This window comes from Squalius cephalus (assembly GCF_949319135.1).
Source record: "Squalius cephalus genome assembly, chromosome: 9".
NCBI lineage: Eukaryota > Metazoa > Chordata > Actinopteri > Cypriniformes > Leuciscidae > Squalius > Squalius cephalus.
Window position 1 is genome coordinate 34,220,530 of NC_137130.1, and position 22,198 is coordinate 34,242,727.

At 36.7% G+C, this 22,198-nt stretch overlaps 1 protein-coding gene across 1 annotated transcript in view; it reads left to right on the top strand.

The window, feature by feature from the left end:
- Positions 1 to 22,198, top strand: part of myo3b (myosin IIIB) — a 136,727-nt gene that overhangs the window by 96,121 nt on the left and 18,408 nt on the right. The window contains exons 26-27 of the mRNA XM_079880261.1: positions 20,461 to 20,561; positions 21,028 to 21,074. Of these exons, the coding sequence (XP_079736387.1) occupies positions 20,461 to 20,561; positions 21,028 to 21,074 (148 nt within the window). The remainder of the gene's footprint in view (positions 1 to 20,460; positions 20,562 to 21,027; positions 21,075 to 22,198) is intronic.

Consider the following 22,198-nt stretch of genomic DNA (forward strand, 5'->3'; position numbering starts at 1 on the left):
AGGTGTGTCAATCAGGGGCGGCGCTGCTGGGATCAGTTGCCGGGGTCCATCATTAGAGTGATTACTGAGGAAGGTGTGTGCGGGGGTGGGATTGAGATTAGCTGTGTGTCCGCGGATTACCGGATTAAGACAGATAATGTAACACACACTCCGCACTGCAGTGGCTTCGGATTACTGTCAGATCACCACAGCATGCCTGGGTTAGACAGCCGCGCTAACTCTGTGAGACTGAGAACAGGTGACCCCACTCATCCTGTCTCTCTGAACACACACACACACACACTGGTGATGACATTCTCATCATATTCTCACACAGACTCACAAACACACTTAATGTCACTTCTGATTGGATGTGACTCAATCATTAATTTTAATGATTATTATTAATACGGTTTTGCATAAATGATTGGTTTTCTGGAGGTATGTTGTATCTGGCAGCAAAACGAAGAGGGTTTCAAACAAGGGAATTCAATATTAAACTTGAACTACTTGAAAAGTCTTGAAAAGTAATGGAATGAAAATCAACGATATAGAGCGGTATGACTACAAAACGGAAGACAGGAAAAATGCCATGTAGGGACTTCTGGCAAGTTCTGTTGAATGATAGATATGCAATAAGTTTGACTGAATTATTGAAATAAACCAGTTTACAAACAAATGCTAAAATGAATCCAAAAGTTACATGAGAATGTGAAGAGTGTTGGATTATTGTTTCAGCCCAAAATTTAGATTCAAAAGGAGCCTGCTAATTTGATGAATTAAAGGTATAATGGAGGATTTTTTACTTCCGGGTGGATCACCTATACTATTGGTCCTCCTAATTGTCAATCATTCTGGTGAATCAATCAAACTTATTCAAAAAGTGGAGAGGGCGGGTCTTATCTAAAATTTGGAAAGATCCTCCACTATACCTTTAAGCAATAATATTCACCTTATTTTGCAATGTGCAAGTAAGAAACTTTCTGTGAATTTTTTACACTTCTGATTAATTAGATGCTATAGATAAATAACTAGAAGATAAACAAAGTGCCAAAAATGATAAAACTATTTGCGCTACAAACCAGTTTGTTTATAATTAAACGCATATTGTCTTAAAGCATATTAAAAACACCACATAGACACATAAACAACATTACAAGCTGGATTTTCACCACAAGGGGACTCATTTTGTTTTGATATTGAGGATATAAAATAGCTAGGGACTGCGCCTTAAAATTAGTTATTGACAGAGATGGGCATAAATACATGGAAATGTATTTAAAATACAAATACAAAATACTGTGTGAAAAAAATTATTTAAATACAAATACAAAATACTGTATGAAAAAATGTATTTAAATACAAATACAAAATACTGTGTGAAAAAAAAATATTTAAATAGAAATACAAAATACTGTGTGAACAATTTAAATACAAATACAGTATTTTGTATTTTGAAATTGGCCATCCAGTGCAGGTATAGGTCACAGTGAATGAAGAAACTACATAGGCCTACTGACTTTACATTCCTAACCTCATCTCTGCCCTCTTTCTTTCTTTCTTTCTTTCTTTCTTTCTTTCTTTCTTTCTTTCTTTCTTTCTTTCTTTCTTTCTTTCTGGCAATTACAAATAAACTTATGCAAAATAGCTTTATGCATTTATATACTTATTTCTGGTTACAATGTAGTCTATTACTTGTGGTGAACACTATTAAAAAATTCATACTGTATGAAAAACTGTGGGAACCTTTTCTGCTATCTAGCAAAGAATATGGATGGGCGATATGACCAAAATCTCAATTTTACTTCACAGTAACACTATCATTGTTTCACAATTCTCAGTATCAGTTTTGATTCCACAGCATAAAGTGAATTTCAAACTCTTTTGAGTTTTTTTTTTTTTTTTTGCAGGTAGTCCAATGTTTTTTAAGTAATTTTATGTTATTATTAAGTTGATTTTTTTCTACAAATTTATTAAAATTAGAAAGTGTATCTAAAATATAAAATTAAAATGAATTTAGATTCATTTGACACTATTTACCCCTTTTTGATTATTATTTTTTAACTAAAAGCTGAAGATTTTTGTGGAGTATCATTCATCAGTGCTTCTTCTTCCACTCCAATGTTCCAATAATTCCTGCCCTCTAAAAGCTGCACGGATAAATTTGCTTACCCCACAAATAGGCACATCTATGTAAACGATTTAGAAAAAGTTCCATCAATTCAAACTTTATATCATCGCTATGATAGTCTATGTAGTGTTATATCACCCAGCCCTAACATGCAGTAATGCAAACATGACCAATTCATACAAATTCGTAGAGTGATAAAAAGGTGGCTAATTCGTATGGCTTCTCCGGCTCCCTGCACCGGGTGTAATGCTTTAAACACATTTGACAAGCTAGTTGATAAAAATCAACAACCGGTCAAGACTGATTGGCTTACGCTTTTTTTCCCACTTGTCTGAGCTCTTTTAGTCTTTCATGTTAACTGAAGTGAATAATGCACTATTTTAACTTTAATCAACTTCTACTTTAATCAACAAGTAGAATTGATCATGACATTCTCACCTTATAAAAAAAAAAATCGCTGATCCAATGCTGAGCTAGTGAATGTCTGAACTAGTTGATGCACAAAATCAATACCCTGATAAAGAGGTTGACTGGCAAAAAGTATTTTATGTATTTTGAAAATACAAAAATACTCATCTTAAATGTATTTAAATACAAATTACATTTGATTTTTTCCAAAGGCTTTAAAATACAAAATAGTATTTTGTATTTCAAATACGTATTTTAAATACATGTATCTGAAATACTGCCCATCCCTGGATATTGAGAATATGAAACCTGTGAAGTTTTGTTCAATTTATAACAGCGGTTTAGTGACGAGACGATAGTGGACTGCGTCTGAAGCACATGTGCAACTATTCCCATCCTGATTGGTGCAACGTCACCCCGTTGATACCCCGAGATACAGGTTCAAAATATTGACGATTCCTCTTATCGTGACTCAAATCAGGTCTGTCAAGATAAATCTAAAGGACGCATACTCTAATATTTCCATCCAATCTTTCCACCAATCGGGATTGGATTAGTTCCACATGTGCGTCTCGTTCCCTTCTCAGGGATCCAACTATTTATATTTAGTATAAATGTATCTTTTCAAGTGTGATGATCATGTCACCCTAACTGAAATTCAAAAGTCATTCAAAAACCCACAATGGCATCATTCTAAATAATATTATTGGATAGAGGCACACAATTGGGGTTCACCCTAATTCACAAGTATCCACACACTTGGAGATTTCCAGCCTCGCCACTGCTAGTGCTACAGTAGTTTTCACTAGCGTTAATTTAGTTGATGACCAACACTGTCCAGCTGTAGTTGTGCTGTTCTCACAGTTCAGTCTGTCACTCGCTGTATTCACATTCATGTGGTGCTGGAGGATAAAGATCTCTCAGCATGACTCTCTCTCGCTGTTTAAAGCAGTTTAAGTCAAATTACCTCACCTTGAGTATGCAAAAAAAACAGAACTGCTGACTGGACTGCCCTGAGATACAGCACGCACACACACACACACAGACTAGTTTTAGATCACAGTTTGATGCCTTCATCAGAGGAGCTGTTGGCTAAGCTAAAGACTTGATTCTGTCTGTGAGGAGAACACGTGTAAGTGTGTGTGTATGCTGTGTGGATGTGTGTGTTGTGGAAGAGTAAGCAGGGCAGACTTTGATCGGAGGAGATCAGAGTGTGTGTGTGTGTGTGTGTCAGGGGAGACGGCAGTGCCAGATGTCTGGAGTTCTGCTCACTTCCTGCCTCTCATCCTGCTGCTGTCACCCTAGAGACACACACACACACACACACACACACACACATTATCCCTGTCTAACCCCTCCTTATCAAATGTTCGGGAGGTCATGGCCAGTGTGTTACTCTGAGACCCACACACTCTTCTGCTGTCTCTATCGGGCGTTAAGTGCTGCTGAGTCTCTGATCTGATCCCGGCTGTGTCAGAATGTGGTGTGTGCTTCTGACTGGACAGAAAATCATCACCTTTTCACATGCTCTATGATTTTAACTCTACACTAATGATGTAGATTCAGTACACACACTAGAGCCTGCTGGATTATTCACATCTTAAATGGTTACTTAAGCCAAAAAATGTATTTCTGTCATTTATTCACCCTCATGTCATTCCAAAACCCGTAAGACTTTCGTTTCATATGGAAGATTTGGAAACACTTTACAATAAGGTTCCATTAGTTAACATTAGTTAATAATAATGAGCAATACATTTGTTATAGTGTTAATCTTTGTTAAAATTTGTTTGTAAAAATTAACTTCATTGTTAGTTCATGTTAGTTAATGTCAATGAAACAATATTAACTTTTGATTTTTAGTTCAAATTAACAATAACTATGATATATAAATACTTTGGAAGTATTTTTCACTGTTAGTTAATGATAACTAATGCAGTCAACAAATATAATCTTATTTTAAAGTGTTGCAGAATATGAAACCTGAGAGATTTCTTTGACACTTAAAAAAGTTCATGATGAAATCATAAAAATTTTCCGTACACAGTCATCATAAATGCAATGATCAAACGTGTGATTCCCAAGAACAAGCCTCATTGGTTTTTGCTTGTCAAACAGTTTTCAGTATTTCATGTGCTCTATGTATGCGTGTTGATCAATGTTTAACGTGAATAAAAGCATAAAAGAATAAATCTGTTCATCATAAAGTGACCATGTCTCTTCATTTTTGAACTTTTGAAGTCTCATTGTTTTGGTGGAATAGACTTCCAATGGAGGGACAGAAGTCTCTCAGGTTTCATTAAAATATCTTGATTCGTGTTTCAAAGGTGAACAAATGTCAAATGGATTTGGAACAACATGAAGGTGAGTGAATGATGACAGAATTTCCATTTTTAGCAGATCTAACCCTTTTAATCTTTATGGACAGCATTGTTTCCACTGCCACAGACAATAATTTTGATTCATCCCTTAGTTTATAAAAAAAAATGACTGCAGATTTTTTAGTACCTTAAACACTAAAATGCATTACATTAGCCAAATATCACAAATCATAACCATTTTTTTTCAAGAGATAGACTGACAAATTTAATTTTATTATAAAAAATACACCTTTTGTCAAAACTACTGTATAAACACAAATTCATCATTTTACGTCATGTGATAGCCATGGGTGCCACTTTGTTTGTTTTAGACAAAAAAAAAAAAAAATGTTTTATTGTTTTGTCTATGTGATGTATTGGTCCAGAAATCAGTAGTAGATTAGTTAATTTCAGAGTCAAAACAGAAATAACAACAGTTAGAAATGCGAAAACATATAGGTTATTACAGCAAGTAGCATCCCGTTACCAATTCGAAAATTGGATTTTGAAGTTAAAGTTTTTTGTAAATATTCCTGAATTTCTGGCAGAATAAATAATAAGTCCAGGGGGTGTTAAAAATGGCAGCTTCTGGCTCATTCATGACATTTGTGGTTCATTTAAAGTGATCGTGCCTATGCCTTTCTCCCTGCTGCAAGCCTCCACAGTGAGAGAAAGAGCGTAGGGCTCGGAAATAACAGGCATTCGGAAAAAAATTTGGAAACAGGACGAGTGCACTACATTATGGGATGGAGTATTCTGTACTATGTACTCAGTTGTATACTGCATCACGTTGCATCTCATCCTTCCCTGGTATCCTCAAGCAGAAAGCAAGCGATAATGTCTGGGTTTACTTCTTTCTGCGGATAACAAGGTTGCTAAACGATTGCGCACCAGTGTCATACTAGTGTGTGCAATGATTAAGTGCCATAGTTTTGCATTTTAAACTATTTGTTGCTGCAAAAAAAAGTGTGATTGTACTGAATGCACTTTTGTAGTGTACTTCAAATCCCTTTTTAAAGAAAAACTGTCCATGCAGATAACATAATATTAATAAAATAAAAAAGCCATTTAAGTTAAAGAAGGTACACTTTCATGATTGATTTTGTAATAATTTCAAATTAAAAGTATTAGATTAAGGTACAGGTTACACTTTATTTTGATGGTCCATTTTAGACATTCTACTAACTATAAGTAACTTTGCAACTGCATGTCAGCTAGCAGTCATTGGAGTATTAGCTGAGTATTACTATACTGTCTGATTAATATCTGCTAACACTTTATAGTGATGGTCCCCAACAGACATTCTACTGACTATAAGTAACTTTTCAACTGCATGCCATCTTATTATACTAACCCGAACCCTAACCTAACAGTCTACATTTACATTTACATTTATTCATTTAGCAGACGCTTTTATCCAAAGCGACTTAGAAATGAGAACAATGGAAGCAGTTCAACTAACAGTAGGACAACAATATGCAAGTGCTATGACCCTCCTTAGTTTAATCTAACGCAGTAAAACAAAAACACCCCCAAATCATTATTGTCGGTGATTGGCTGGAACACTGTTTGTTATGTTTCGTGGTCCAGGCTGGGCCAGTTTGTTTTTCTTGCCGTTTGTGGAGCCTGGGCTGTCTACAGAGACCGTGTTTCTTTACAGTGTGTTCAGGGGACAGGCAGCTAGCGGATAATGAGGAGATGTTTGCTGTATGTGACAAAAAATGTTTTGGCCTAAAAAACGTGTGACATCGCTTATAGCACCTTTAAGTGTCTGAAATCATTACATTCAGATCACACTTAATTATATTATTTTAAAGTATATATTATTTCCATAATAAGTACTTTTTAAAGGTATGCTAAAGTATACTTCTCATACTTGTTTTATGTTTGTTTCTTTTAAAGAACTAGTTGAAATAGTTTTCTGTCCTAATCGGCAGCAAGTGAAGAATAGACAATTAGTTTGGAAATAACCAGGAAATTCCTTCAAAGTAGAGATCGAAAGTTAAGGTCTCTCTCTCTTTCAGCCCCTCAGCATAATACTTTACCTTTCTTGTTTTCTCACTACTGACATGTATGTTTACCGAAAGCATAATCTTTATAAAGCGGGTTAACATAAGGAGCTCAGCTTTCATATACCATGAAGTCTGATCCTTTTTAGAAGAGGGAGCAACAGAAGAGAACTATCTTGCACTTATGAAGTATGGACATATAAAGACAATGTTGTGTTATTCCACATACATAAGTGTCCTTGAAAGGCATGAAGAAAATTCTAGAAAGAAACACTTTATGCTGCCTTCTCCAATTTATTTGCGTGTGGATGGCAGGCCTGCACATTGGCCTGAAGGGTTCTGGGGAGTGGGAGTGTTAGAATAGTCTGATCTGGGCTTTACTCAGTGTGTTGGCTGTGAAACACACCTCTGAACATGTCATTTGAATGCATCATCGAGTACAAGATCAAAAGTTTTACAGGATTAGCACAAATGAGTAACAAAACAAATTACTGTGTGCACACTAACAGATAGTGTCAACCCTAGTTAGTGTGCCTTCACTCACTTTGGTGGATTAAGTTCAGGAAGTGCACATTTCCTTTAGGTAGTTTGTCTCCAAATAAATTTAATCTTGGTTTGGGCTGAAGCCAAAATCTTCTCTTTGATTTGTTCTGAAACTGTTACATAAGTAACTCTGATCTAGACGAAACCATGCCATCATATCAAAATAATGAGATTTTATGATAGCACTTGCAAACATTATTAATGAATCATAGGCCATTAAATATATATTATTTGCATATATGTATATAGTTACGTGGTGTATTAGAAACTCTCACAAGGAAAACCATATGCTTTTCCTTTGAGTTTTCCGCATACAGATGACACCATTGTCAAAACAATCCCCATTCAGACTGATTCGCGAAAACGATAAAAAATTCTGCTTCCAGACCATTAGATGGCGATGAAACACTATAGACTGAACATGTAATAAGCATGTGCATGACGTCATTGTCGTCAGAGATTTTTGTTGGTTACACGGAGACTGTTTTCAAAAACGTGTAAACGAACGGCTAAAACGCATACACTTTTTTACGTTTTTATTTGAAAATGGTGACGTGTAAACAGCCCCTAAGAGTGAAATGACAAAGGAACTTAATTAGTTAATTAACAGGGTACAGGTGAATGACATAACTAATTAAACAGACTGGGGAAAACTAGGTCACAGGAAAAACACAATGAAAACACCATGAAAACATAGGAGACAGACCATACATGTAACATATATGGTACTGGGTAATATAATGTAACTAATGGTTTAAAGGGATAGTTCACCCATAAATGAAAATTTGCTGTTAATTCACTTACACTCATGCAAGTCAATGACTACCGTCACTTTGAGAGTAAAGCAAAATGAATACCTATGGTATGTTAGATACAGGTTCAGTACCTACTTATTGTAGTTACTATAGTAAGTACACACAGAATATGGCTGCAAAATGAATGCTATCTTTGTTTTGTTTGTTTTCATTAATTAACAAAGCATCATATAATTAAAGTTTACTGTGGAATAGCAACTGTAAATATACATCTCAGGCTTTGCCATAATTTTATGAATGAGATAACAAAATATCAAGTATTTTTTAAAAAAGATATCACAAGCACATTTGCTTGACATACTGGGAGTGGATTGTGTTGATGGTTAATGTGTTCATTAGACCTGTGGTTCCTCTGCTACAGCTGTGTGAACTAGAGATTTGACTTCATACATCCACTAAAAACCATCAAAACACGCTGATTAAAAGACACTGAGCAAAAAAATATGAAGTGAAGAAAAGTGAAGTTAATGAAGAGAAAAGCCGTTGTTCTCACTTGCTTTAATGTTTTATATCTTATGCAATGACATTTTTAACTGACTTGAGTGTTCAAATACTTTTGTGGGCCAGTGTACATTACAATGAGAGTACAAAACAATATTTGTTAAAGGGGTCCTATAATGCACTTTTCACAAGATGTAAAATATGTCTCTGATGTCCCCAGAGTGTGTATGTGAAGTTTTAGCTAAAAATACCCCACAGATATTTTTATAGCATTTTAAAATTGTCACTTTTTGAGGGTGAGCAAAAACGCGCCGTTTTTGTGTGTCCCTTTAAATGCAAATGAGCTGCTGCTCCCGGCACAGAGGGCGGAGCTTCAGTAGCTTGTGTGTGTGTGTGTGTGTGTGTGTGTGTGTGTGTGTGTGTGTGTGTGTGTGTGTGTGTGTGTGTGTGTGTGTACACACGCACTGAATATTTCAGAAACTGTTCTGACTTTTATGTTTAAACCGGAGTCGGACAAAGATGGAGAGACTCAGACTCAGGTGACAACATGTAGAATGCAAAAGGACGTTTCTGAATGGTTTGTTGATGAATTTATGTAGCTGATGTGGAGTTAACTATCTTCTAGTCATTGATTTGCGTATTCTGTCATGATAATCTAAATCGTGTTCCCGGGGGGGGGGGGGATTTATGTAAATTCTAGGGTTAGTGTGAAGAAGCTCGTTGTAGTCCCTACCAGCCGTTAGTTGTAGTCCTTAAAAAGTGATTTCTGTAAAAGAAAATATCACCCTTTGCTTTGAACTTTAAGCAGTTGTAAATTTGCAGATGTTGTTTATGCTCAAACAGCAAAATTACACACTAACTAAAGTTAAAAAAGTGAAATCATAATCAACCACCCCTTTAAATCTTTGAACATCTTCTGACATTGTTCCTGTAGATCATATCACTTGACACACACAGGCTGCCTGTGCAGGGCTGAAGTCATTGACTGTGTGTAATTGGCTGCTCTGTTGACTGTTTCAGCCGCAGGGAACACGTCATGTCATGCAAGACCAACACAGATCTGGAATTTATATTTTGGGTCCATTATTGTCACCACCATAGTCATCATCTCTGTCACACCGACTATCTGGAGACCAGCCAGACAGCTCTCTCTCTCTCTCTCTCTCTCTCTCTCTCTCTCTCTCTCTCTCTCTCTCTCTCTCTCTCTCTCTCTCTCTCAGGCTCGTTCATGCAACATCACTCCCCTCCTTCCTACTAACTTTAAATGTTCATAATCAGCTAGTTGGTGGATTGTCTGAATGTTTTTTTCAGTCTTAAGATAGCCCTGTATAATTAGTCATGTCCACCGCTCTTGATCAGGAATATATAAATATTCAGTGCAGCCCGTCAATAGGGTAACAAGCAGATATTCAACAAATAAACAGATAAATTAACTTGTATTGCCAAACACTGTAAAGTCTTTATAAAAAATGCTACAATACTTGGCGGTGCAAAACACTTCGGTTGCAGAACGATGCACTTCCATCCATGTAATTTGAGCACTTGAACTTCCATCCATGTAATTTGAGCCACATAAAGTGTATTACTGTTTGGTCTGAAATATTGTGGCTAGTTTGTGGGATCCAACAGTTTGTTGAGGTTTTTTTTCTATAGCAGCTATTTATTAATGTGGCCATCTGTTCTGACAGACACGCAGGAGTTAGTAGCACACCGTAATGAATAAGCAACAGACTTTAGAAAAAGCTTTAATCTCACAAATAAACCTGTGGATTCTGCATATTAATGGGAACATTGCTCACAGCAGGGGATTCGTCCAAGTGATTGTCTTGAAATTCATTGTTGAAGTGAATTTGCACATAAACTTGAATCAATAAAGATGAAAAATGTATAAAGAGAAACATCTCAGAGAAGGTTTTACTGTGCTGACTGTTCAAGCACAGTACGCTTCTGGCATTAGGGGTGTAACGGTTCTCAGTAAGAATCAAACCGTATCGTTCTCCAGTCACTCTTACTTTGTTCAATGCGAGTGCCGCATATGAGCAGTCATTTATGCCGTCATCACCCGGGTGTTGATAGCACACGAGCACAGGTGGGACCTGAACAGCACACATTGCTATCTGTGTTTAAACTCATTTAAGCCTTTCCAATTTAAACATTCAGTCGCAAGAAGACGCGAAAGAGAACTCAATATTTGCACGCTGTCTGAGACATGGCTTAGACAGCGTGCAAATATTGAGATCTCTTTTAAGTGCACACAAAAATTTTCAACATGCCAATTTTGGGGAGTATCAATGCAAACATAGTATGTCTTAAGTGAACACAAATGATGAGAAAGAACACGTGTATCAGTGTATTGGATCAGTGCATTATTCTTAAAGTGACAGCAGACTAATATTCCTCCTGTCTGTGTTTTTAATGTTAATCAAACAACAAAAGACAAGAAAATCACTCACTGCTCTTGACTGAATAGCTTTTGAAACTTTAATAATGATGAATCTTTATTTAATTTATATAGTGAAAATTATATACGCAGTGTTATTTACTACATATTTACACACTATTATTACTACAGTTAGATATACCTAAATAACCTGAAGAGCACTGTTTATTTTATTGTATTTATGTGTGCTGTTGCTTGTAGTACGATTATTTGTTGACAGTAGTTATTTCAACGCATTCTCATCCTAGGGCGTCATATACTGACGCTTTTGACATTTCGTCGACATCGAACGCACATGGCACCCTTTAGCGTCAATATGAGACGCAGATAGCTTTGTTCAGTTATGGGTAGGTTTAGGTCTGGGGTAGGGTTAGACCGCTAGGAGGCGCCTTCTGGCCCATATCTATCTGCGTCTCATATTGACGATAAAAGGTGCCGTGTGCGTTGGATGTAGACAAAATGTCAAAAGCGTCAGCATATGACGCCTTGGGATGAGAACGGGCTGGTTATTTTGGTAGCACATACAAAACCGTACCTAAACTGTGACAAAAACCAAACCACGAGTAATTTGAACCGTTACACCCCTGACTAGCACATTGCAACTGAATCATTTGAGAACTGAATCTCTTTTTAAATGCTTCCCTTGTTATCTAGTTGGTTCATTGTAAGAAAGAAAATGCATAGAAAAACAGAATAGGTAGTGGTAATCTGCCAGGACATTATACGTTAAAGTTACAGACATTTCCTTTAACCCTAAAACACAGCAAAAGGCAATGCGTAATTCAAAATACAGTTAAAACACCTGTGAAAAATCAATAGATCTAACAGATCTATTGGATTAACTAGATCTTTCAGCTGATTTCATGAGAGCTTTTCTAGTATAAACAAATAGCACTAGCAATATAGCATGACAACACTTTAAATCGCTGTTTTGTTGCATTATTTTCGCGCAAGCATTAGGAAGTCTGATTCATTAATCCATTCATATTTCAAGTTTCTATTTCAGTAGTATAAATTAAGATGTTGTTGAATCATAATCTGATAATTCTATCATTTAAAAATGTATTTCTCTTAGTAGTTAGCTACTTTGATTAGATGCTTTCCACCTCTCGCTAAACACTGCTCTTCATTTGTCCACTTGTTTTCAGTAGGTGAGATTAGGCAGAGCACTGTATCGTGGGAAAGTTTAGTTAACCTTCTGCCAACTTTTGAAATCCTCTTAATGTCAGTGAGAAACAGAGTAACTTTAACAGAGTTTAACAGGATGTACTTTCACACGGGACAGTAACAGACTGAGACTTTAAAATGATACTTATACTGTCCCGTCTATTAGCATATTAGCAGCCATGGTATTATGGTTTAAGTCTTGGTGATGAGTTGCGTGGATTTCCCTTCATCCTCCTGAGGTGTGACTGTTTGAGTTAAAGACTCTTCTTATCAAAGTCAGATTTCCTGTGACCACAGACACTATAGGGATAGATGTGTGTTACGTGTGTGTGTGTGTGTGTGTGTGTGTGTGTGTATGTGTATATATATATATATATATATATATATATATATATATATATATATATATATATATATATATATATATATATACAAAAATATTAAGCAGCAAAAACTTTTTCAACATTGATAATAATCAGTAATGTTTTTTGAGCATCAAATCATCATATTAGAATGATTTCTGAAGGATCATGTGACACTGAAGGCTGATGCTGAAAATTCAGCTTTGATCACAGAAAAAAATGACATTTTATAATATATAAAATAGAAAACAGTTACTTTAAATTGTAATACTATTTCACAATATTGCTGTTTTTTTAGTCTAAATAAACGCAGGCTTGGAGAGCATAAGAGTTAAAAATGTTTTTATCTTACCTCAGACTTTTGAATGCTAGTGTAGGTTTGTAAAGTACAAATCTGAGAATGCATACTTTTTGTGCTAAATTTAATTCGTTTTTTTAAGTTTCTTAATAAAAATATAATTGCATCTATGATTTCCACTACTGTGTGCGTGTGTGCGTGCGTGTGTGTGTGTGTGTTCTTTGTGAATTTAAGCACTTGGGATTAGATTTTAACAAGCCTGTTTCGATTCCAATCATCAGACGTTACTGAGAGCCTGATGTCAGAATAGTTCCAGATTGGCCTGGAAATCCTCCCGAGTGTCTCACTTTAGTTTTGTTCAGTAGCTTTGTTTGGGAGGGTTCAAGAATGCAGTCTGCATGCACTCTTATAGAGGACAGACCTGTGTTAGTGTGTGTATGGGGTTTTTGTGTGTGTATATATAGGTATGTGGTTTAGTGTTGTCTCTATGTGCTTTTATCTGTGTGTTTGTGCGTGTGTGCGTGCATGTGTGTGTGTGTGTGTTGTTTCTCAGCATCTCTGTTCAGCAGTGTGTGTGTGTGTGTATGGTCTGGTCTGCACATGCTTCATTTAGACATCAAAGAGCACTGCTGATGATTTTGCCTTACAATCCAGCCCTTCTCCTCCATCTGTACAAACAAACCCCGACGGCTCGGCCCGGCCCGAGACGTGTCAGGTGATCACGCACGTGAGCGACGGGAATCAATACGCCTCCCGCGTTTATACGACTAAAAACCCTTTTAGCATCTCTTTTATGTAGTTTCTGAAGCTCGTTCTGATTTTCAAGGGATTTAGAGGTGCTTTTTAACAGGCGGCCTGAGTCTTGTCAAATTAAAACCTCTCTCCGAGAAGAATTCTCAGCCTTTTTATCTATCAAATACAAACATTTACGAAATGCAAGGCAAATGGTACAAAATAAAACTCAACCCCTTAGTGGTTTATTTTATTGCTTTTTTTTTCTCTTTTCCACCCAACAGTCTATAAGACAAATCAATAAGTCCTGAATAAAGGATTATATTTGTGCAAATCTTCAGAGATTGATGTCCCTCCCAGCACAAACATGCACAATAAGAAACATGCAATGGCTTGTAAATTGTTTCTTGCCATCCAGTGACATTAAATAAATAATACTCGGCCCAGCCCGACAAGGTCTTTTCTTAAAATTTTAAATAATTTGAAGGTCAAGATAGATAGATAGATAGATAGAAAGATAGATACATTTGTATCACTATGGTGTACTGACAATACAGTTTTACTCACAGCGGACATTTCCCTCGGCAGACGCACGTCAGTAAATTAGGGAATGAACTCGCGCTCCCTATTTTGCAGTTCCAGAAAACAATTCTGCCACTGACCAGGAAAAACCTAGACTAATGTCAGTGGCGTGTTTCCAGTGGCGCGTGCAGATGCTATTTTAAGGCGCATGCTTGGCCATAAGGTAGCGTGTGCACAACGGGCATACAATATGCCCTACATCATACAATCAATACCTACAATCATTGAACCATACATAATTACAAGGAAAAATATTCCACATGAGGGAAATCATTGTTGTGTCCATGAAGATGTGAAAAAATAGGCATAAATCTAGCTTACACATTTACCCAAATTATTATACGCCTGTTTAACCGAAGCTAATTTGGGTGGGTTTCTCCATCCCCAATGTCACTTCTCTGTGTTTTACGGCCCTGACGAGAACCTAGGTCTCCTCGGCTGTGAACCGCTCCTGATCCACCGTTAGCAATCCTCCATGGAACAAGCGCGCCTGCTCTTAAAGGGAATGTGAGATGTCGCTCTGATTGGTTTATTTCACGTTACGCCCAAACCACACCTATGAATAATGAAGCTACTTCAGACCAATCCAGTTTAGATTTGCGTCGGGCGCAAGAGTCATTTATCCCGCCGGTATAATAGCAACAGTGCCCGAGATCTGCCCACAAAGTTACTTGCGTTTCGCGTTTGATACTTGCGTTTCAGATCGTTAAAATAGGGCCCTTAAACTCAAGCATAAGTTTAGGCTACACTTATTATAGAAATGTATGATAAAAACGAAAAGGGCTTTAAAATAAATGCTTCAGATAAATAAGGTTTTGAGCTGCAAATAATATCTTCACATTCATTTGAAATTGCCCTGTGATTTCCTATGACATGATATTCCTCTCAGTTTAAATGTTGAATATGAGTCCACACACATAGGCCTACACCATAAACATTATGATCACATTTCCTACAAAAGTAAACATTTTTGTACAGTTTTTGTTTTTACTTCTCTTTTAATCTAACAGTAAGAGGGAGTGATTTCTTTAGATTCCACTTTTGACACCTGTGTGTTACTGTTGCCTGTTTCATCAAACTTTAACTTTAAGTCAAGATTCAAAATGGACTTTTCTAACTTGAATCAAACCAAATCATAAGGTACATTTCAATTGGATCGCTAGTCATTCACATGGGCCATTGGTGCTGGGACTCTGATGATTGCTGCTTGCGGCTGTATTTTGGTTTTAATCATAGTATAGATGAAGTAGATGACATAGAATAGATTAAGTATAGATGATTGAATGCTTGCTTGCTTTGGTGTTGCCACCCCTCACAGCCCTCATGCCACCCCCTTGCCACCCAATAAATTATTTTCTAGATCCACCCCTGTTGGAAGACTCTTTTATCCAAAGTGACTTGCATTGCATTCAGTTCATCAGAGAATCAGACCCTTGATCTTGGCATTGCTACCGCCATACTCTATTGTTGCTGTACAGGAAGGTTTTTTGGGGGTCATGAGTGACAAAGTTTAAAACTCATGTTTTGGTGGAATGATTGATTGACAGTACCTGGTCCTTCACAGTTGTCCAAAAAGCATCCGAATCATGTGTGATGGTGGAGTATGGATTGTCATTCAAGCCTTGTGTGCCTGACTAGTCCCAATAATGTTATGTTTATTGAGAAGAGGAGAGGTCCAAGCACCAAAACCTGAGGTACGCCAGTGACTAGTTGACTACAGTGAGTATTGTTGAAGACTGTGCTGCAGCTCTTGCTTTTAGTATTTAAGTATTGTTTGAAAGATTCTGTTTCGAATGTTCTGACTCTTTTTAGAAATCGTACATAATTAAATTCAAGGAAGTAAACAATATTTTTTAATTATTCTCATCCAATATATTTTCTAATCTTTTCTTGACAAAAGTATGTTTTAATAAATAATTGCTCACAAGTCTTAAGTTTGTGTTTGCTTTGTCATGCGCCATGGGGTTTAACTTTTTTTGTCCTGGCTGTAATAGATGGATGATCGAATAGCTAATAGATTGCACCATAGGTTTTTGTTGGTACAGACATATATCGATATATCCCAATTATTTGTCTCCCGATATTGCATGGATAGCCTGAAACTGGCCTTTCTCAGTGTACCACTTCTAGATGCAAACTGTGCAAGAAATGGTCTCTTCCTTACATGCTAAGTCTCTCTCTCAAAATTAGCTAAATGTTTTCAATTTATTTACGTTAGCACGGACATCTGTTTTTATGCTTGAATAAAGTGACTGCCTGATTATTAAAAGGTTCAGATAAATCCCATGCTTCATTTTTTTAATATAAGATCTGGCCAGTTCAATAAACATTTCTGGGTAACGTTTTTCTAAGAAAAAAGGTTACATTTTATCCTGATTTTATGGAGTGTTGTCCCATCTTTGTCTGGGGTGTGATTCTGTGCTCCAGAAATGTGGTACACAGGCCTTAGGCGGGATGAAGAGCGTTTAGATGGCTTTTGACTGCTTGTGTGATGCTGGCCTATCAGAGGAAGAGCAGCAGCCCTGAGGGAGAGCTCTGGATCAAATGGTGCTGATTTCCCAGACAAAGGGGGAGGATCAGGCACTAACCCACATGTGTGTGGTAGTGGGACTTACATATCACTAATAGCTCAAGGTCAAACTACTTAAAGGCTGTGTTAGGAGAGTATCCAACTGAAAGGCATTGCTCTCGCTCTCTCTCTCTCTCTGTCTGTCTGTCTCTCTCAGTGGTTTAACTGCATTCACTTGACATGCAAGTTCAGTTGCACGTTATCACATTTCAGCTTTTTACACAAAACTTCATTTGAAACCCTTTTTGCTTCAGTAGCACAACTTATTAAAGGGTTATTTCAACTCAAAAATCACCAATGAAGATTTCTGTCCCTCCATTGACAGCTACGCAACTACCACTTTGACTAATCAAAAAGTTCATAAAGAGATTGTAAAAATAAATCCATATGAATGGAACACAAAATTAATTTGTGTTAACCGTGCAATTGCTAGTGCCATTGTTTTTCTGTTTGAGCTACAGAACTGCTGTGTGCACAAATGTGAAGCGATGCATTGTTCACAGTAAGACCTGGCACATGATAATAAAGTAAACAGGGTCAATTTTGATTTAATTTTTAGTTAACAAATTTCTGATTTAGCTTATATATAGCTTATATATTTCATTTATTCATTAATTATTTCAATATTAATGTATATTTTTATTAATCAGTTTTCCCAGTATTTGATTCCGTATTATTGCTGGTAGGGAATATTCCTCTGTGTGTTTAGCATCTGGATAAAATGACTGAATTGCTGTCAGAACAAATTTGTTCATATGTGTTTTTTAAATTTTTCATCTCTTATTTTTATTCTAAACCGTTATGTTCTCTCTGTTTGATCTCTGCTCATTGGGCAAAAATAGTTTCTGTCCAAACAGAATTTTGATTTATAATCATGAAATGACTTGCAGAGCAGTTCTGTTATATGGGAAGGTTGCAGGTCCTTGATGGGAAAAGTCAACTTTTGCAGAAAGAAAAATTGAATTTAAAGTTTAAAGCAGTAGCTTCTTGTGACACTGAGCGCTCTTGACCCATTTGGAGAACTTGTGGACCAGAACTGTGCAGTCATTATAAGTGCATCAATATACAGCAGTAGAGCACATCACCCGCTCTTTAAACATTTCTGAAGCAGCAGAAAGTCAAATCTATGCAAAGCTGAATTACACCCAGCGAGAGAAAGACTGAACTTCAGTGCTTTGAAGTGTTAGAAGGATAGAGATGTTCTTCGGTCTGTTCAAAGCCATCACGCCATTCTGTTCCGGAGCGTTCTGCAGAACGAGTACATCACTGAACTCTGTTTTAGAGACGATTTACAGTGGATCTGGAAAGATGATGAGTAGAGAAGCTTTGCCTCGTCGAGATGAAACAGGCCCAGATATTAAATATACATGCTGGCGTAGAAAGGTGTCCTGGATTTCTGCTCATTTTGTCATGTTTGTAGATCTGAAAGGTTACGAGTGAACACGAGGAAGCAAGACTCTCTCTTTCTCCTCTTCCTGACATACGGTTTGATCTATGATAATTGTAATCCGATAGAATTTTGGAGGATCAGATAGTTGGCACTCATGTTTGATTGTGAAAAGTACACACTGCATATTTAAAACTACTTGAGCTTTTATGTGATAACATGAATTATTAGAAAAGCAGTTTACAAGTTTATACAAAACTGTATAAATATATATTTAACTGTTATTTTACTTATATTTTAACTTTTCATCATTGGTAATAATAATAAATGTTTCTTGAGCAACAAGTCAGGACATTAGAATGTTTCTGAAGAATCATGTGACACTGACGACTGGAGTAATGATTTTAAATAATTTTTAATTTAAATTTTATATTTATATTTAAATTGTAATAATATTTCACAACATTTCTGTTTTTACTGTATTTGATCAAATAAATGCAGCCAAAATACCACATCGTTTGTGTTACAGTCATACATCACACCTCAAATCATATGGCTTGTTGTGGAAGGGTTATACAATATTTTTCTAAACTATCATATTTCAGATTTTCTCCTAGTGGATAAAATGGATGAAGAAAAAAATCTGCTTACCCTTTATTTTAAGGTGACATAGTTACATTGTACTTAAATAAGTAATTAGTCATTTTAATTAACATGTACTTACTATAGAGGTACAGTTAGGGTTTGGGGTTACACTTTATTTTAAGGTGTCATTGTTACCGTGTAATTATATATTTAAGTACTGAGTAATATTAATCAACTACATGTACTTACTATAGGGTTAGGGTTGGATTAGGATTTGGTTGAGGGTTAGTTGCATGTAATTATGCATAATTTACTGTTATTACTATGGTAAGTACATGTAACGTAACAAAGACACTGTAAAATAAAGTGTTACCGGGTTTGGTTTAGGGTTAGTTACTTGTAATTATACATAATTTACTGTTATTACTATAGTAGGTACATGTAGTAATGTGTAACTACGTCATCTTAATAAAGTGTTACCAAAAATTTTATCTACTTATATACTTATATTACTTATATTTGAGAAGCCTGTTGACTTGGACTAAATGCCCCGATATACTGCAAAGTTATTTTCCGTTCGTCATTTTGGGGTAAATAAACACGTGAGCAGCGATATTCTGTTATCGACCAAACAAACAAACAAAGTTTGATTTTGTTCGAAATTACGTCACATCAGTTCGTTCTTTGATTCCGCTTTAAGTTTATCGGAGCATTAAGGCCCTGTTTACACCTGGTATGAAGATGCGTTTTGGTCGATCGGATCACAAGTGGACGACGCTAAATACAGGAGTAAATGGGGTCTAAATTGTTTTGGAGCTTGTCCACTTTCAAGCACTTCCAGATGTAGTTGAAAACACATTCAACCAGATTGCTTTCATAGTCATGTGATCGAATGTGTTCAAACAGACACAAAAGACCATTTACTCTCCGTCTACTGATCTAATGAGTGAACATTATTGGAAGAGCTCTAGCCAGACGGGATTTAAACTAAAGAACCAAGTTTGGTTTGAAGATGAAAAACATAACAAACACAACGTTCTCTCACCATTCCTGTTTTCTATCACGCACTCAGTTCGGCTTCAGATCAGTTCGGTTGATCTTGAGCAGAAACTAAAGCTGATGCTCTCCGTGTGTTTTCTGTTGTCTTCGTGTGCGTTCATATGTAAATTACACAAGCTTATTTTGTCCATTATATCGAAAGATCTGAAAAAACACATACATTTACCCGTCCATAGACCCTCCCCTCGAAGAAATCAGGACAGAAGTGGTTGAAAGTGGACAAAAGAGACGGATTAAAACACCAGGTGTAAACGGGAATGTGTCTCCCTCGTCTACTTGTGATCCGATCGACCAAAACGCATCTTAATACCAGCTGTAAACAAGGCCTAATTATCAGTCAGATCATTTTTGCAACCCCATAACAGCAGCCTCAGAATTGCAATGACAACTTTTGCATGGACACCACTCACATTTTCTTCCAAAATGTAAAAATCTCGCCTTGTACTATTGTTAAGCATGTGCATGTGATGTATTTATGTTGCAGCTGTCAGCTTTATTTGTGCTGCTCTGCTTATACAATTCCTTCAGGGCGACACAATGGGAGACGTGTCACTGATCCGTCCCGTGTTTGTGTGTGTGTGTATGTCCCGCAGGTCCAACGGTGAAGCTGCATCACCGATCCCCTCGGCGTAGAGGACAGCAGCCCAAGCTCCTGAACAGCCCGGAAGACAGTCTTTATTACAACCATCTCAACGTGAGTTCAAAGCCTTTCATGGAAGCCTTTGTCTAACTTTGTTTCCAGATGATAATACAATTAAAGCTACCTGTGCCAGACCCCCGAGCCCCCACCCCCACGCCGCTCTGCCGTTCTGTTGTCTCCACCATGTGCTTTGGCGCTTTATCTGTTGCTTTCATGTGAGGATGTCTCCCTTCACGGTGAATAATTGATGTGGTTTATCAAAGCCGAGCAAGATGCCTGCCTCATCAGCCTCAGCCCCACGCGCTTTGATCAAGAAAAATTATGCTGTGACTTCTGATATTATCAGCATCTGCACACATTCAACACAAAATCACTTTGAATTAAAAATTAATGATTCTCTCGCGCATGTTCCTTGCTTTCGCGCTTGTCTTTTCTGAAGCTTTTCTAACTCCGAGCGCGTGTGTGTGTGTGTGTTTGTCTGCGTGTGTTTGCGTGCGCTGGTTCTGTGTCCTCTCTGCAGAGAAGTCTGGATTATCAGGGGAGCAAGAGGAAACCCAGAAAACTGGGGTAAATAACAGCTTTCCTTCTTCGTATCTAAACACCCCACCAGCTCAGGAGGGGAGCCGAGAAGACCACAGCTCTGTTTGCTTCTCATGCAAATTTGCAGCTGAAAATGCGAGCTATTTAAGAAGCCTTTTTATGTGTATTATTTTTGGGAGGAGAGAAGACGTGGTATAAGAATGCATGTATTAATTGTGAGATATGTGACCTCACAGTCTGTGAAGTTAAGCCTGGTTCCTCTAATACCTCGAGCAGGCTGTATATCAGCGCTCTTTATTAAAGGATTAACCGTTTCTCGCGTTTTCTTTTATTTATTTCATATTCTTAACCCCTGCGAAAAACCTTTCTTGTTCTTAGTTTGTTACTTTAGTATTTTTTCACAGTTAAAGAGTAGTTAATGGAATAACAAATAGCAATATGTTTTATTAATTTTAGCGTCTGTAATTTTTAGGTGTTTCAGAAACAAATGCAACTGACTGACATGAAAAAGAGAGATAGAGAAAGAGAGTAACAGTTGAAAGGTCATTAAAGTATCTTGTAATGGAAACGAGACATGCAGCCAATTTAGTTTAGAATGTAATTAGGAAATTTGACATGTCTTGCTATTTTTAGAATGTTTTTAAAAACTAATTTTAACAGTATTTTGCCAATTCTTCTATAATTATTATGCATACAGTTTTTTATGATCTCATATTGGTTGAGAGATTATGCTCAAGTGTTGCACTTAATTTTCCTCACCATATAATCATTTCATTGAACTACTGAGGACACAATAAAAAAAATATATAAAAAAAAAAAAAACATTCAGTCAAGTTGAATTACTATTCATATATGTACTGATACACCAATAAATTAATACTTAAACTCATTTAATTTACAATGTGGAGCTCTGTATCAGTGTATCAACTTCACAGTATGATTCCCAGACCATTCAGTTATACCACGCCTAACAATATATTCTAAAACAGCTTCATTAAACAAAAACACAATTTTCTTATCAACCCCATAAAAGCACAGCCTAAGTGCAACCAACCTCGGATGTGTTTTTAAAGGAAATAACAACCAGTACAGTATAGCACCTAAAATATACCCTCTTTCTTATGTGATACAAGGCAGGGCTGAAAATTGTC